The 18,439-nt window shown below is 37.6% G+C and overlaps 1 protein-coding gene and 1 pseudogene across 6 annotated transcripts; one reads left to right on the top strand and one right to left on the bottom strand.

Moving 5' to 3' along the window:
* Positions 1 to 986: 986 nt before the first annotated feature.
* Positions 987 to 6,534, top strand: LOC148717521 (uncharacterized; annotated as a pseudogene). Its single transcript, XR_015994990.1, has 5 exons — positions 987 to 1,425; positions 2,187 to 2,453; positions 2,848 to 3,080; positions 4,124 to 4,431; positions 4,599 to 6,534. The product of XR_015994990.1 is annotated as an uncharacterized LOC148717521 (transcript).
* LOC111347376 (E3 ubiquitin-protein ligase TRIM71) lies at positions 4,833 to 17,044 on the bottom strand. 5 transcript variants are annotated; one of them, XM_088744058.1, is made up of 8 exons: positions 10,199 to 17,044; positions 9,395 to 9,899; positions 8,717 to 8,852; positions 8,493 to 8,564; positions 8,177 to 8,234; positions 6,536 to 7,087; positions 6,083 to 6,323; positions 4,833 to 5,657 (listed from the first exon to the last, which is right to left on the bottom strand). In XM_088744058.1, exon 1 carries the CDS (start codon positions 16,842 to 16,844, stop codon positions 14,589 to 14,591), a length of 2,256 nt encoding a protein of 751 aa, XP_088600184.1. In that variant the 5' UTR covers positions 16,845 to 17,044; the 3' UTR covers positions 4,833 to 5,657; positions 6,083 to 6,323; positions 6,536 to 7,087; positions 8,177 to 8,234; positions 8,493 to 8,564; positions 8,717 to 8,852; positions 9,395 to 9,899; positions 10,199 to 14,588. The 5 variants fall into 5 exon arrangements, with proteins under 5 accessions (XP_088600184.1, XP_088600183.1, XP_088600182.1 ...); XM_088744057.1 differs by having other exon boundaries at positions 6,083 to 6,169; XM_088744056.1 differs by having other exon boundaries at positions 6,083 to 7,087.
* Between the last annotated feature and the right edge of the window lie 1,395 nt (positions 17,045 to 18,439).

Below are 18,439 nucleotides of genomic sequence, written 5' to 3'. Positions count from 1 at the left end.
TCATCGCAAAATCAAGTGGAAATCGATTAACATTTAACAATCTCTGACAGTGTGGGATCGAGGAGTAAGAATTCATGATGGATGAAGATCGCACTGACGGGGAAGAAACATTTCAAAACGTCAGGGAAAGATGGTCGAAGGTTTTCGGTCATGAACTTCACGAAAGACAAGTGTCTTCAGAATGTGAGGAAATTGGACTTTTGATCCTTGTGTTTAGATCTGTGAAAGAATTTTTTATATGAAATTTCAGGGAGGAAATCAGGTGTTTTCACGAAAATTTGAGCAGTGTTTTCCCTAGTTAATCATATTCTGTATGAAGTTTTGAAAACTCTTTTACCTTCTACTATATGGCGTTCCATTTCCGCCAAAATTCAATGTTCTATTTTACATCGTACTTTCCACAATATTTTTTACATTTTGCGTTTGTCATTCGAGTTTGCATTGGCGATTCAACTTTTTTGCATTCAACATTCAACGTTTGTTTATGCAACATTTAAGTTATCGCTTTCGATATTAAACTTTTTAGAGGCAACAGTGTAGTTTTCGAATTCGACCCTCAAGTTCAGTGGAATCCACATTCATGTTTTCGCATCCAACATTTAGCATTTGTCCTTTAAGTTTTGGCTTCCGACCTCCGACTTTGGGTATTGTACTTGCAAGTTTTCGCGTTCGATATTCAACTTTTCGAATTGGACTTTTACCCGCTAGTCAGTGACTGAAGGAGATCGTGGGCGCAATCGCCCTGAGCCACCCCTGCTCAAAAGGTGGACGATAGGGACGAGAGAATTCCCAGTTGAGTGGACTCGGGAGACCTTTCTCCACTCCCGGCCACTAGACCAGACTTCGCCAACAGGTCGAAGATGGCCGAGTTCTTTAGTCTAGTGGGGCGCTCGTGATTTGTTTACATCTCTTCTGCTAATTTAGCTTACATTTTCCCGAAATTGTATTATCATTCACAAGTGCTGTTAAACTTTGAATCAATTTGAGTCATCTTGAAAAATTTGATCCAGCAATTGTCTGATGACAAGGCGTATTTGAATTCAGCTGTCTTGGATATAATAAGTGCTACAGACAGATTTGGGGGATCTGGAGATCCATGTTTAGATTTCCAACCAATAGTTTTCAAGTTGGATTTTTTGAAAAGAATAGCTGTTAGTCTTGACGTGGATGAACTAGTCTCAGAATTGATTGGACATGCTTACAGGATGTTGGTAGAAATCGATCAAAGAAACCATGTTAACTGTGCATATCAAGCTCCATTGCATAATAGAGGGACACGAGGGAGACCTTCCTACGAAATCAGCGAGGAACAGCTTCATTTTTTACTTCAGCAAGGGTTTAAAGTATGTGACATTAGTGAAATTCTTGGGGTGAGTGTCAGGACGGTTGAGAGGAGAATGTCAACAATTGGGTTGAGTGTATCAGGTAAATAGTGAGAAAATGAACCACTATAAGGACAATTTTGTACAACTAAATAATAATAATTAGTCCTGGATTGATGCTATAAAAAAGCATTGTTTGATCCTGCAAATACTTAACCGGTAGTTACTAAAATTTTTTATTTCACTTTCTGGGAATACCTTTAGGTAGTTGTTGCACCAAACAGTTGTGATTAGATTTGCAAATTAAAATTTTCACCTCACTTTCTCCTGGAGATCCAGACCCATAAATAATGGATTACCTTTATAACATCATTATCTTTATAGCTGTTGACCATCCACACTTCACAGATTTAGTGCTTTCTGCCAATAACTTTACTGAGAACAAGCTACAATGTCACGTATAGCCTCAGTCCTGAAGAATGTTATTATTATCATGGCAGTTTTACACGTCTGCAGGCCCAGTACCTGTAAAACACAGAAATTGGGCGTGTGACAGAACAACTCCTGCCTCGTGCACTGTGAAGTCTTCAAGATTATGCAAAATATAAGAATATCATAGCCAGTTTTTGTAACTTATTTTTAAAATGTTAAATTTTAATAACATTAAGAATGAGATAGCAATGAAGAATAAAAATCTCTCTCTTTGCACTAAAAATTTAGGTCACTGTTCTGCCCAGCTTAAGTTTTATGGCAAAATGGTACTAAAATAACATTATTAGTAGTATTGTCATCATCATCATCATCATTGCTATTCATTACTCAACACTAAGACTGAAATTTTTTTATCCTATTGCTTTGGTTCAGGTATGTTCAGTCCTATAGAAGACAGCCAATTGAATGAGCTCGTTCGAACTGCTTCAAGCCAGCATCCTGGAATGGGTTTATGAATGCGCAAAGGTTATTTACAGAGCAAAGGGTTTCGTATCCAGTGAGAAAGAATAAGATTATCCCTATTGCGAACAGATCCCATTGGTATCATGGAGAGATGGAAAAGTACCACCAGGAGGCGAAATTACAATGTTAGGTATCCACTTTCACTCTGGCACATAGATGGAACCATAAGTTGATAAGGTACTGATAAAAATACCTGTTCTATAGTGTACATTGTCATAGTCTCTCAGTGATCTTGTGGGTGGAGCTGTAACAAACTGTCATGTATTGTTGAAGTTTAACACAATCAACCTTCTGCTATTGGACACCTGTAAATATACACACCTTTATGTCCTAAAAGCAAACACATGTTAACTGTGGCCACAACACCAACTGATGCAAGGCTTTTTTTAAACTGTGTTTTAAGTAGCATTTAGACATCGATCAAGATGGATAACTTTTCCCTTGTCCCCATTTTTTAACAAATGCTGGTAACACCAGACATGCTTAAGGTTACCCTTACGGGAGCTTTGATTTCTTGTTTTTCACGCTTGTATGTAAACTATGTAAGAGTTGTTATTTTTTTTTTTTAAAGATGGAGAATTGTTATCCATGGTGGAATTGATGGCTTTTCACGAATTCCAGTCTATTCGAAGGCCTCAAATGACAACAAAGCAAGCACTGTTCTTTCATGCTTTCGTGAAGCTGTATCAGAGTATGGCCTTCCATCTCGGGTCCGCTCTGATAAAGGAGGGGAGAATATAGATGTAGCAACCTATATGCTTACTAACATACAGCGAGGGCCAGGCAGGAGAAGTATGATTACAGGTACAGAGTACTGAATTATTCCTTTGGTCAGTTTATGAGTAGTCCGCATATTTCCTCAGGAATAGTGAAGTGCATTGTTCTCTCTCCCTGTATCTTTCCTTTCCTGCGTGGGATGATTTTTATGCCTGCTCATGTTTCACTCACTCTACTATCCATGCAGAAATGTAGGGACTAACTACTTGTAATCTATCTTTCCTTAGCTAGATGACTTTTTCTGGGTTTCTAAAGGATGGGATCTTGAATTCAGAATATACTTTAGATCCTGAAAAGGTTTCAAAAAAAGTTTCTACTTTTTGCATGAATATATAATGAAAAAGGTACTTGTGATCATGAACTAATCTTGAGGATTTCTAGGCAAGGAGAAATCATGCTGCATAAATAGTATTATTTTACTATGAATAACTCACAAGTTTCATTTAGTTTGAAGGCCATTGTTTTCATGAATGCTTGTCCTAGTTGTTAAGTTTCAGCCTGGTGATTGCCCTCCCCTTGCCATGCTTCCAAAATCAAGTTGTTATTTGTTGAGTATGTTGATAATTGAACAACTTGCTGAGCATAGACAAAATGCCTTTCATATGCTCCCCTGCTGTTACTTACTATCAACAGTGATGTTTTCTTGTTCCATGCTAATATCACATGTATGCAACTTACACTAGTCAAGGTTTACCATAAATCCATGTCGCTTGTTGATAAACCTTAACCAAAAACCATGTTGTACAACTGTAGGCCAAGCCCCCTTTTTTTAAGCAATCAATCAAGTATGCTACTCGTAAAATACAATTACATTTGATTGATTGTAATATCGATGGGGTATGCTACACGTAGAACACAATTATATTTGATAAATTGTATTACTCCTGATAAATGATTTTAATTTATCCTGAAAGAGATGAGGGACTGAAACTGAATATGACTCTTAGTGTCTTTTGTTCTTCTGTTTACATTTAGGTATTCAACTCCAGATTGTTAGATAATGTTTTATGGTTAATGAAGTAAAATAACGTTTTATCAATCTGTAAAGTTGTATACTTTGCAATCACTAGGAAAGAGTACACACAATCAAAGGATTGAATGACTTTGGAGAGACATATATGGTGGTTGCCTTTGCCTCTTCTATGAACTCTTCTATACCCTGGAACACCAGTAGGTCTTAAATGCAAATGATGATTGTCACCTCTGGTGCCTACATTACGTGTTCCTGCCTATCATCAACAGACATCTGAGTAATTGGAAAGATGCTTGGGTTCACCATCCATTACGTACAGAAAGAAACAAAACACCTATGCAGTTATGGATTAGTGGACTGCAAGAGGCATGGGGATTTCTTGGTCCTGAAGGTGAAGTGTTCAAGGTATGAAACATGTTTGGTTTCACTTAATCAGCATTACTTGTGTCAAATAATATGCAAGAACTATGAACAACAATTTCTATCCTCATTCCAGCAGTGCATGATATTAGGGTTAATGCTTTGGCAGCAAGTATGTAACAAATTGCTTACTATTATCATTTTCTTTTTAGGGCAATTATAGCAACTATGGGATTGATTGGCAAGGTCCCATCCCAGAACAATGCCCTGATTATGTTGAAGTTGCGGACAGAAACTGTCCATTCACTGAGGAGGAAATGCATCTCCTACCACTAACAGACAATTTAACATACTTAGAGGGGGTTGAAGTATTCAGTGAAATCACCAACTTATTGTAAAAAGAAACACCATCAAGGGTTAGTGAAGAAATTAAACATGAACAAACAAAAAACAATCAAGTCATATGTTTATTTAAAGTAACAGCAATTTTCACAAACTTCTTTTGATCTTTTGACATGCAATGTTACATGTACAGAACTGGAACAATAAATTGCAACTTTTTGGATAATTATTTCACCACAAATTCAACAGTCACTGACAGTGTTGTTCAAATGAAGATCCATACCTTTCAAATAGGTCCTTTGGTTTCAACTTTTAGAATCATTATCACCATAAGAACCTCGAGAAGGTTTGCACCACTCTTGCAGTGTTTATTAAAACAGAAAAAATTTAAATTTTAACTACTGATGTAACATGCCATAAAGAGATCCTTAAATACTGGTGAATGCCTTCCCATAATTATCACAACCTGTTTGAAGTGCAACCAGGAAGGTGTCCTTGTCTGGGAAATTTCTTGGCAAGGTGATGTTCTTTGTGCAAGTAGATGATAAAATGGAATCTACATCATCAAATTCGATCCTGATCCTCCCTAAACCAAAATCCGGTAAGCAGGGTGCCCCAGTAGCAAAGGTGAGGAATGACTTAAGAACATCTGGTGTTGCACCTAATGTAAACTTAGTCATGTGCTCCATGATGTCTTTTTCAGCATCACTCATCTCTGATGGAAACATCAATATTCCCTTGACATCAGAACCCTGAATTTCCTTCTCTCCTGCCACAAACAGCTCTTTGAAAAGCTAAGGATGTAGCTGCATTCTGGACCCAAATTCCAGAGTGTGTAGCCCTTGCCTTAGTTGATCTAACAGTATTTTGGGCTTCCCGATGGCATCATGTATAATAAGGCTTTGAATGACTCACATTTTGTTATCATTCTGAAAGATATGCAGAGAACATTCATAACTCAGCGATAAACCATTGACCTGCAAGTTGTAGTTTTACATGTAGTTATAACAAAATCATTAAGAAAGAGATTGCATTGATCAGTTATGTGTACATACTTGTATACTCCTTTTGTTGGTATAGTGCACCTCCCTAACATTTTAAGGCCTTAAAAGAAACATCAATTTCGAAAAATCTATAATAAAGACTCAAATTTTAGGTATTTTCAAGTTACTTGTCTTTTTTTTTACCAATTTCATATGTAATTGGCCGTGTCCAAGTCACCCTCCTGTGTATCAAAATGAGGTTAAGTGCTCAGCCTTTGATATCAAGATAGTGTGCAAGTTCTAAATACTTTTGTATTAATATTGTGTTTTACACTGTTGTTAATTAATTTCATTAAAATTTGCAAACTCACACTTAATGTCATGGAAAGTCCACAGTCTGAGAGAACGCTTGCTATCTCATCTTTGTCAAGTTCAGAAACATCTTCAACTTTTGCAATCTTAAAAACAAACAAACCGTCAATCAAACCCTTTGTCTTTCAGATAAAAAGTTTTACATATGTTTTTGATACTGCCTTCACCCAGTGATAGTATTAGGCACCATGTAGAATGTTGGAGTCCTTGATCAGACAGGTTTCAGACCTTTTGCCACATCTTCTAGCAAGCAATTAAAAATAGATGTACAATGTATCTGTTTAAGAATGAGTAGATGATCAGTGTATGCAAGAAACACAAGTGCTGTCTTTTGCTTAACATAGTTGGTGTTCCCCCAGAGGAAGAGTCCATTTGCACTGTTTACAGATAGTTTGTAATTTAAAATATTTTAATTATCATGATGTTAAAATGTAGCTTTTGTTATCTCTTACCTTGGTTATGAAATGTTCCATCTGATATGAGCAGTCTTTAATAGTGACTCCTTCCATCACTTCATTTAAATCACCTTTGGCCAGGTAATTATACACTCCTGGGCTAAATACAGGAAACCCAGGTCCTGCCTGTAACACACTGTGAACGATGATGGTCCCCACCAGCTTCATAACACCTGATGCTACAATATCACAGTTATAAACTGGACTTCGATATGTGTAACCCTGAAAAAAGGCATCTGAAATTGCACTCAGTAGTTGAGCATAGAATTGACGGATGACCCCACCAGTGTCTGCTGCTGCCTGTCCTCTATATATGATTCTTAGCCTCTTTCTTGGGTCAAAATCTTGATCTTAATAGTAAGCCATAGCATCATTGAGAATATCCTCCTCATCTACCTTCACCTTTTCCTTTTGATCTGAAGAGAAATTTTTCTGAAGGTTTCTCAATTCAGCACTCAGGTCCTGAGTATCACCACAGGTTCCTAGTGTTTCAGACGGTGAATTCATCGAGTCCTTTTTGTCATCATCAAGGATAGTTTTACTTGTTGCCTGTAGGAGTGACATAACAACCTGATTGAATGAACCCTCCACTTGAAGACAGGCTTTCAAAAAATCGCGACTCTTATCAGGGAACATTTCTGAGAGGTGGTCAATTTGTGTTGGAACAGCTGAGATATCATATATCTTATTAGACGTTTTGTTGTGTAGTATCGTTGAGTATTTTTACAAGTTCTGCCATATTTTGACAAGCCCATAGGGCGAGTCAAAATACAAATAACAAGTAAAAATACTCAGCGATACTACACAACAAAACATCTAATAAGTTATTTATTATCCAACACGCCAAACTGGTATTTTAGTGTGGGCGAATTTTGCGGATGTTTATTTACGGGGAGTGCGTGAAAGAAGTATGCGAAGCGGAATGGAACTGGCACGTTGTCGTGCTGCTGTTTCTATTTTGAAGAGATTTTCTGGTCGTCAAGCTGTTTTTCTTTGTTCGATTCATCTAATGAACTTTGATCTATATTTGCCAGCCATTCTGACTCTTCGTCGTTGGAAATATGATTCAAATTGTCTGCCATTTGTTTTTTTTTTCGTAACTACAATCCAATTCTTGGCTTGCGCGATGCAAAAAAACCTGTTTAACTGGTACTACAATAGACGAGTACAAATACCGCATGATATTTGTACTCGTCTATGGCATTATTTGTACTCATCTAGGTGTAGTTGGATAATAATTGACATGAGTACATGACACTAACTGGAGGTCTGGAGGTGCATAATCATAACAATGATCAAACCATCCCCGAGATATACAAATCAAAACAAGATTGTTGCTTTACTGGCCATAGCTACTATGGACCATGTCATTGGTTTCATCCAAGTTACAGTGAATGTTGTTTATTTACTGTATCAGTAGTCAAGTGTTATTTCAAGGATAATAATTGTATATACATTTCTTATCACATACAAATTCATTAGAAAAGCCAAAGGCAGGCACAATCAATCTGGAATCAGTGTCATCAACATTTACTTGCCCAGAGACCTCTAGCCTAATGCATGATTGTCCTTGAAATTTAAATCCCTTAAGACAACAACAGCAAACCTCATTTTATAATAGAAAGAAGAGAAACTTACCAGCTGTTGGAACGGCCTTCCCCACTGCATGACTCTTGGTGTTTTCCCCTGACTACTGCTTAAGAATAAAAAATTAACTTCATGGGTTAAACTGTATTTTAAGATTCCATACACCTGTGTAGAGCCATGTAAAAAGTAATCCCAAATACAGAATAGGGGATTGTTACTTTTTGCTTCCAGTTGAAAGATGTTTATTCTTTATTTTCATGCATGGACTTCAAGTTCACCCCACTTCTAGGTTGATCTGAATAATCCCAAAAATTTATCATGAATACTACAGTGCTGAATCTTATCCCTTTTGCAATACTGTACACACCTTTGTCCTGCTGCTGTTTCTGTGGCTGAGAAGGCTGGAGCATTATGGGAGGTTCCCAGTTACTGTCATTGTCTATAACAACAAAATATAATTGAAGGAATTTTCAGTTTGTTCTGACATTTTCAGAACTCTCCTTCAAATATAATATAACAGAATTCAAGAAGTCACTAAATTATACTTTCAAGTCTAAGATACAAAGAGTGTGGATCATACACTGTACTGACCAGCACTGAACTCAAAAACATCTTCAGGCTGCTTGGTCCCTCCTTCCTGGTGAGTTTCCTGGTGCTACTGCATATCCGTCATCATGATAGCAGCACCACAGGTAAAACAGTTAATCATAGGGACATCACTGTCAGCCTAAAGAGTCATTTAGAAGAGTAAAGGCAAAACAACAAAAATACATGTAAGCAGTAGTTATAAATGCCTGCATAATTGAAGGTATGCAATGTAACTCATGTTAAACTGTTCTTCAGCTAGTTTGTTTAAGGATTTCCTTTGTTCTGATAAATGGTTATGAACATGAGACAAAGAAAAATTAAAAAAAAAAACCACACATTTCGTCTGATATCATAAAAAACACACAGATACTACTTTAAAAGTAAGAAGTAATGGAGCCTGATATATATTCCAGACTGGATTTAATGTACTGCGCACATAAAAGAACCCAATAGCAGGATAAAACAACCTTGTTGTTTAATTTAAGCAAACATGTACAAATACTCTTACTGGTGAATTCAAACAAATAATTTTTTAAATAATCATTATAAATTATCAACAATGAGCTTCTAATTAATCACCATACAACTACTTTAAATACAACCAATCGAACAAGAAATGGAGCAAAAAGAGTCACTGGCATTACTACTATTGTAGCGGGTAATTTCTAATATCCAACTTACATCTCTTTCTTCTCCACTTTTGTCATCAAGCTCAATGTCCTTTTGAACAGGTCGCATGAAAATTTTTGCTTGGCCACATAACTCCTTCAGCCTTTGAGGTGTGCGTGGGGGAAGAATTCGATGGAATCCTGCATCCTCCCCAATACCTCTCTGAAACAACAGCAAGTAAAAACCCCCGACCTCACTCAATTGAGGAAATCGTTGGATGATTCCATTATAAACAGAGCTTTTGTTATACCCAAAGGTAATACTGGCATCACCAAAGCCGGCTTTTGCTAGTGCCGTTCTTTCTTTCACGGAAATTGGTGGACGTTCGACCTCTTCCTTAGCAGCTAAACACACAAACTTTAAGTACATGTGGCATTTCGTTTGGACTTTGAAAGAGAGCTGCCAGAGGAACGTGCTCGTTTTGCATTGTTACTACAGCTAAACAGTCTCCGCTGTTCAGCAGCAACAGAAGCAGATACACAGGCAGCTGGAGAAGGATTTGCATTCTGTGTGCTGACTGAAAATAATCAAAATTAATAATCATTCAGACAGAACCCTCTGAACTGCCAAAAATCTCTGACGTAATAATTATGCACCTATACGGGTGATTTACTCTGAGTAAAAAAAAAAACGAGAAAAATAGACAAAGATAAGAGTATTGCAAGCAAAAGCTCTAGGAAAAATATTTAATTCTACCATTGATGCCTTCCAACGTACAGCGCGCATGAAGTGATCAAGATGGAGATGACGTACACGTACTTGCGTCAGCACGCGAAAAAACTAACTTCTTCATACCAAAGGTTGCCCGATTCTTACTTGGAGGTGGTGTTTCTTCCAGAGAAGAAAGACGCTCAGCAACCCTCAAGAGGGTAACTCTCACTTCACCTAAACAAGCAGATTGTGCGGCAGCATCGATATCTTGCCGACCGCCGGCCATGATCGTCCCCCGACGGCTAGGGAGTGGAGAAAGGTCTCCCAAGTCCACTCAACTGGGAATTCTCTCGTCCCTATCGTCCACCTTTTGAACAGGGGTGGCTCAGGGCGATTGCGCCCACAATCTCCTTCAGTCACTGACCAGAGGGTAAAAGTCCAATTCGAAAAGTTGAATATCGAACGCGAAAACTTGCAAGTACAATACCCAAAGTCGGAGGTCGGAAGCCAAAACTTAAAAAGGACAAATGCTAAATGTTGGATGCGAAAACATGAATGTGGATTCCACTGAACTTGAGGGTCGAATTCGAAAACTACACTGTTGCCTCTAAAAAGTTTAATGTCGAAAGCGATAACTTAAATGTTGCATAAACACACGTTGAATGTTGAATGCAAAAAAGTTGAATCGCCAGTGCAAACTCGAATGACAAACGCAAAATGTAAAAAATATTGTGGAAAGTACGATGTAAAATAGAACATTGAATTTTGGCGGAAATGGAACGCCATATTTTAGGTCATGCAGCCGAGGACTGGGATCAAAGGTTGCTTGTAAAGCGACAATGAATTTGTACAACATACAAGTTAACTATTTTAAAAAGTTTTTCCTAGGCGTATACCTGTGGCGTTATTGTTTCTAGAAAATTTTCAAAAGATTCCCTAAGTTTAGTTTTCACTGTGGGGACCAGCTCTTTTTCCTTGCCTGACACTCAAAAAACCCTCCCTGGCAACTAAATGGCAAAGGTGTAGATCGAAGATGAACTACAAGGCGAAAAAACAAACAAAGAAAACAAACATGTTGAACCGGCTATCAAAAGAACAAAGCGAAAAGCCTCAGAGTAACGCCATATGGCCCACGGCTACTTAAGTCTCTTATAGCTTCTTGCCAGTTTCGGTGTATTAGTGTTACAGTTACAGTTCGATAAAGTTCCTATCATCGTTGTTGTTTTCTAGAGGCCTGTTTTAGCTATAAAGGGTAGTAAGGAGGGAACCTCAACCCTCACATATAAACGTTTTCATTATTAATTAATTTAAAAATTCGAGTTAGCGTACATTAGAACCTGGGATTTGAACAAATAGCCAGAAGTTATTTATTTCCAATAAGCTGAAATATTTATTCATTAGGCGATTCCGGAAATTAAACATGTTATGATTATATATAGTAAATGTATGTGAGGAGAATGCTGATCATACCCTTGGCCTAACTACTCTGAAGACAAAAGAGATGTTTCGATTGCTGCATAAAAAAGAAAATAATAATACTAATAATTACCTAATTAATTAACTAATGATTAATTACTATTTAACTAATAATAACAATATTAATAATAATAATAACAATAATAATAATAACAATAATAATAATAATAACAATAACAATTTTTTTAATGCTTAAAAATCGAAAACAAATGCGTCAAAAGTCCAGTAAAAATCCCAGAAAAAGCTCATGGATACACGCTTCTTATAATAATTATAATGATGATCATAATTAAGGTATAAATATTACACAACAAGTTTAAAAAGTCTCTAACTGAGAGAAAAGTTTTGAATCTCTTCGTTATTAACTTAATAACAATAATAGATTTTTCCTTAAAAATATTTCACAAAAAGCAGTTCTCTAAAATAATAACAATAATAATAATAACAATAATAATAATAATAATAATAATAATAATTAACTAATTTCATGAGGAAGGCGTGCAGTTTTCTTAAAATATCATCATTTACCAACTAAACCCCCGGCGTTTTACGTTGGTATTTAGCGAAGCAAGACGACTATCCTGACCAAAATCACTCATATTTTCCCTGTTTGACACGGCAATGTTCGCTTTACCGGAAAGACCATACTTCAGAACAAGGCCGTTTATGGTAAGAATTTGAGTTCATTGTTTAGTCAATTACCAAATGTGCCCCCTTTTATATTTTCCCCGTTTGATGTAGCAATATTAGGATCTTCGTCAATTACTGAGCCTCAGGCGTTCGTATTTAGCAAAACATCAATCCAGGGTCAAATGTTGTGTCGTTTGGTTTCGTTGAATCTGAGAAAGTTAATTTAAGTAACAAAATCGTAACCTAGTTAAAATTTTCACTAGTTAAAATTTTCGTTTCGTTTCGTTTCGTTGAATACCGTAAGCCGAAAACAAATGCGTTACTCAAAACAAGATCAATTTACAAGGCACTCAAGTATGAAAGAAACGAACAGCTAGTATTTTTCCGAAAAAAAAAAACTGTGGTTGGTATCTCATTCATTCATTCGGGGCAATCTTCCAAAATATCCAACCACATGGCCACATCTTCTTCGAAATCAAAAATTTTTATAATTCCATCATTACCTGACAGTCGAAAAGAGACACTACATTTTCGTGATAAAGTTCCTATCATGGAAAATATAAACATTGTTCACAGATAAGTACATTATATGGGTTTCTCATTTACAGTATCTTTAATCATACGGGAAAATCACCATTTATATCAAACACTTTGATACAATGTTCGTCAAGGTCTGACATTATGAGATGTTTGTTATATTGATTACAGTGAGAAGAAGCAGTAAAAGCTTCACCTTCACCAAGTTTATACAAAAACTGGCCATTGGATGAAAAGGTTTTTACACATTTGTTGCCCGTATCGGCAACAATGATATTTCCATTCCCGTCAACAGATAAACCAAAAGGATTACTCAGCTGGTGATCAAGATTTCCTGGATGACAAGGGTCTGGACCTCTGATTTGCCTTAACATTAAATGGATTGCCACGAATATGTTCTGCATTTACTTTCACTGATAGTTGGCATTTTCCTCTATCTTTGAGGAAATATCTGACTCTGTAGCTACCATCTTTGTTACTTGGACTCGCACTTCCGTTACACAGTCACGCTCATTCAACCTTCTCCCTCTGTATTTCTTGGAAGGCCAACAATCGCTTCAGTGATTCCTTTTCCTTTAGCAGTTGACTGATGAGCGATAGTTTTGTTCACAAAGGTTACAAATGAGCCGGTGCTGTCAGAGTTTAAACTATCAAGTTAGGTTTTTTTTTTCTGTGAAACGAAATTGACGAAGACCTTCAAGGTCAGAAGCGGCTTGTTTTCCATCATCGCTGACCTCTTCCGGTAAGACTGTGTTCAGTGACTTATCCAACCGTGTAATCTCGGCGCTTGTACTTCGTTTTAAAAGTGTTACAGGTTTTTCGACAGCTGTTTCCAGCAGTTTTACTTGACGGTTTATCTCGCATTGTTGAGTTCGCACGCATCCAAGGGACTCTTTTTGTTGTGTTTCAACTTTGTTTAACATTTCCTTCCTCCTTGTTTCAATGGCTGCTATCATATTTTCGGCAAGCCTATGGATGTCTCGTTTCACTGCGTCGGCTTGCACTTCAATATGGTTACACTGTCTCTCAAGGACAGCGATTTTGTTTTTCTTCTGTTGAATTTTCTCCTTTTGCAACTCGATCAAAGACTCGACTTGCAACTTTCGATTGTTGTTTTGAGATGTGTTGAGTGACTTGCATTATTGGAAATATTTTGAAGGTTTTCAAAAATATTATTGAACTGATCCTTCCTCTTTGACCCCATAGGGAAATAGATCGCCCTTAAACACAAGGAGCAAGTATGACTGTTCGAGTCACTGATAGTTAAAATATTTTTACAGTTTTAAGAGCCCTTGCACCTTCCAATGATAAAACAAACACGTGGTAAGTGGCTGTCCATATAGTTAAGAAAAAGTGGAGTTTTTTTTTCACTCATTCATAAGAATCAGTCAGGGGAAAAAACGTGTGATCCTAAAAGCTTATCATCTATACATTGTTGTAAGGAATATGGTTTGGAGGTTTCCCTCACGAGCCGGATAATAGCCGAACGGAACTGAACTTCCATTTCCCGAATTAATTTTAACTGAGCTGCACAACCCTGTCGTTTAAACGTATGTAAATAACACTAGAAAGCTGAACACTCTGAAACAGATTATTACTTTCCTCATTCGATCAAACTCAGTTTATTGATTGATGCTTCTCTTTCAATAGTGAATACACTATCACAACAATTTTTCTTCAATCTCTATTGTTTGCCCTCCCTAACAAACTAGAATCTAATGCAGTATCACAACAATTTGTCTTCGATCTGTGGTGTTTACCCTCCCTAAGAAACTAGAGTCTTAAGATTACAAATGAGCGATATGATACACCAATTCAAACCAGAAAGAAAAAAAAACCTAGGTGTTTTGATGCAGCTTTTTTCAGAATTACTTCAAAGCTTGAATGTAACAGAAGTTGCATTAATCAACATTTACCCAAGTATCTGAATACGATGGTTAAACCAATCAGCCACAACTATCCTGCCATCACTAAGAACTGCTGTACATGTTGGAAGCAAGAACTCTCCTGGCCCATCACCTCTCTTTCCAAACTTTGTTACAAATTTACCACTCAGTTCAAATACCTGAACTCTGTGATTGTCTGTATCACAGACCATCAGGTGTCCTGCCTTGTTAACCGACAAAAAATTAGGAAAGTCGAACTGCCCATCCCCGTTTCCCTTATTTCCAAATTTGTACAAAAAATCACCATTTATATCAAACACTTTGATATAATGTTCATCCTTGTCTGACATTATGAGATGTTTGTTATGTTGAATACAATGAAAAGGAGCAGTAAAAGCTTCACCTTCACCAAGTTTATACAAAAACTGGCCATCGGATGAAAAAGTTTTTATACATTTGTTGCCCCTATCGGCAACAATGATATTTCCATTCCCGTCAACAGATAATCCATAAGGACTACTCAGCTGGTGATCAAGATTTCCTTTACCACCAAACTGGCTCAGGTACTCACCTTGATCATTGAACAATTGAACGCTGTGGTTCTGAGTGTCCACAACAATTATGTTCTTATTCTTATCCTGCGCTATGCCAGTAGGGTAATTAAACTCTCCCTGTTTATCACCCTTCCTACCAAAAGATCTTAAGTAAATTCCATCACTACTAAATACCTGAACCCTGTGGTTAGATGTGTTAGTCACTAAAATTTCATCTCGTTCATTCACGGCCACTCCATATGGGAAGGCAAGCTTTCCAGGTGACGAAGCCTTTTGTCCAAAAGATAGCAAGGGTCTAAACTGTCTGGGTTTCGCCACAACATTAAATGGACTGCCACGAATATGTTCTCCATTTACTTTCACTGATAGTTGGCATTTTCCTGTATCTTTGAGGAAATATCTGACTTTGTAGCTACCATCGTTGTTATCTTGGACTCGCACTTCCGTGGCACAGTCATGGCCTTGCTGAGTTTTGATTTCCACCATTACACAGTCACGCTCATGGTAGTATTGTTCTCCCTCTGTATTTCTTGTTGTTAATAAAAAGTTTGATTGAAGTCCAACAATCGCTTCAGTGATTCCTTTTCCTTCGGCAGTTGACTGATGAGCGATAGTTTTAGTCACAAAGGTTACAAATGAGCCGATGCTGTCAGAGTTTAAACTATCAAGTAAGGTTTTGTTTTCTGTGAAACGAAATTGACGAAGACCTTCAAGGTCAGAAGCGGCTTGTTTTCCATCATCGCTGACCTCTTCCGGTAAGACTGTGTTCAGTGACTTATCCAACCGTGTAATCTCGGCGCTTGTACTTCGTTTTAAAAGTGTTACAGTTTTTTCGACAGCTATTTCCAGCAGTTTTACTTGACGGTTTATCTCGCATTGTTGAGTTCGCACACATCCAAGGGACTCTTTTTGTTGTGTTTCAACTTTGTTTAACATTTCCTTCCTCCTTGTTTCAATGGCTGCTATCATATTTTCGGCAAGCCTATGGATGTCTCGTTTCACTGCGTCGGCTTGCACTTCAATATGGTTACACTGTCTCTCAAGGACAGCGATTTTGTTTTTCTTCTGTTGAATTTTCTCCTTTTGCAACTCGATCAAAGACTCGACTTGTAACTTGCGTTCACTCGCTGCTTCTTCTAGAAGAATCTTAGCGTGGCCATCATGGATGGTTGCAGCACACGAATTACAGATGGCAACATCACAGCTCTTGCAAAAGAACTTGAGTTCTTCTTTTTCGTGATGCTTCTGTTGGCAAAATACTGGCCGCTTAAATACATCCTCGATGTCTTGATCCTCAAAATCCTTTAGAGCGAGAACTCGATGCTCTTTATTCGCTTTGATCATGTTATGCGCAGTGATGCACTCGTCACACCAGAACGCACAGCACTGAAAACAGTAAGAACTGTGTCTGCTACTTTTCTCGCAGTTTCCACATTTCACTCCAGTAGTATGGCATTCTTTGATGGCCAGCACATCTAGCAAACTGTTGATACGAAAGTTTGTCGGAAGATCCTTGAGGGTTCCACTGCTGGGGACTTGGACTTCTCTTCGGCATTCGGGACAGAGAAATGCATCATGGCGCCCACTTGTTCGTAGTAAGATCCCGTTTAAACAGTGTAGACAGAAGCTGTGCAAACATGGCAGAATCTTTGGTTCAGCAAATGTTGTCATACACACAGAACAGGATACTTCATCATGAAGATTGTCAAGCAAGGTTTTGACATCCATGATTGAGTACAACAAACTGACGCAGAAATTTCGAGTTGAAAAAAGTCACTTATGCGAAATTTTTTTACATAAATTATCATATTAACGTTAGTGATAGCAACCAATCAAGGCAGGTTATGCAGGATGTAAATGTCTGGGTTCTAAGAATTGTTTACAGATGTCTGTGGAGAGGTTAGTTCTAAGAAAAGCTTGACCCGTAACAGCCCCTAATTAAATGGTTGCAAAACTCAGACACGAAAATATACTTTTGCCAGAGAAAATAAATGTTTTAAGTCTAATTCCGCTCGAAGAAATTTTCTGTTCACCTTGCTACTTTTCAATTAAAAAAGAAAACAGGCCATCATGAGCTTGTAAACATAACCTGACTGTTGGAAACCTCTAACGGATTTGTTAAGTCCGAAAATTCCTAGATAGACGGTGGGAGGGGTCGAGGATTACATTGCCTAAGAGAAGGTTATTCAGGATGAGAGTATTTGTATAAGAATTCAGTGGATGAAGAAGAAACCAAGAGGTAAGAAACATTTCGAAACGAGGGAAAGGTGGTTAAGGTTTTTGGTCATGAACTTCACGAAAGACTACGAGTATCGTCAGAATGAACATGTGACGCGAATTTCTGCGCGTAAGGAAATATTGAACTTCCGGAAGGTGCTCAGTAATGGTGAGTGGATCACTGCTCACTATTTTAAGGGGATTAATGGGCCAGAAAAACTAATCGAATCGACCTGTACGCCTCAAATTCCGATGGAATTTGGGGAGAAAGGAGAGTAAGGTGTCGGTGAGTTTGCCGTATATCGCTAGAAACCGGCCGCCAGCTCCAAGCCAGGCTGGCTTACTAGTGACTCAAGATATGGCCGAGCAGTTTCAATATTTTTCAAGCTTCCAAGGGTGTTCAACCGAAGAGAAAAGGTTGCAAAATTTTGCCTATGTAAAGAGGGTTAGAAATAAGGGAAAGAGATGCGATAAAGAAGTGCTTGCAGTGGAGAGATAAGAAAATCTTTACCTAGCGAAGAAAAAAAATGAAATTATCTTCGTTGCCCTTAAACTCATAAAAGACGGAGAATTGGGCGTCAGAGAGTTTGTGTTATTGCTGCATTTTCACGCGGAAAATTGAAACCGGCCTCTAGCTCCAAGCGAAGGTGGCTTGTTCATTCAAGGTGTGGCCGAGCATTTTTCTTACGTTTCGAGCTTTGAAGGGTTTGCTACCGAAGAGAAATGGCTGGAGGAAACCATAACTTTGAAGAGAGTTTTAGATAATGATGGAAAGAGGTTCGATAAAGAAGTGGTTTTCATCGCGAGGTATCATTGAAAATCTTCTTCACCAGGGGAAAAGAAGAGAGATGAAATCATTTTCATTGTTTTGAACGATTAAATGCAGCTTAAATGAGTTTAATCAGAACTGAACTCAAACTGAATTAGTTGCAACTTCCGATTCTTGTTTTGAGATGTGTTGACTGAATTGTGTTATTGGAAACTTTTTGAAGGTTTTTAAAAAATATTATTGAACTGATCTTTCCTTTTTAACCACAGATGGCAATAAATGCCCTTAAACACAGGGAACAAGTACGCTCAGTATACTGTTACAGTCACTGATAGTT

This window comes from Stylophora pistillata, chromosome 13 (assembly GCF_964205215.1).
Source record: "Stylophora pistillata chromosome 13, jaStyPist1.2, whole genome shotgun sequence".
Lineage (NCBI taxonomy): Eukaryota > Metazoa > Cnidaria > Anthozoa > Scleractinia > Pocilloporidae > Stylophora > Stylophora pistillata.
The sequence above is the reverse complement of the archived record's forward strand: the minus strand, read 5'-3'. Positions and strand labels throughout refer to the sequence as shown.

Coding starts and splice junctions, on each gene's coding strand:
- LOC111347376 (XM_088744056.1), bottom strand. CDS start 16,844: ATGGATGTCAAAACCTTGCTTGACAATCTTCATGATGAAGTATCCTGT.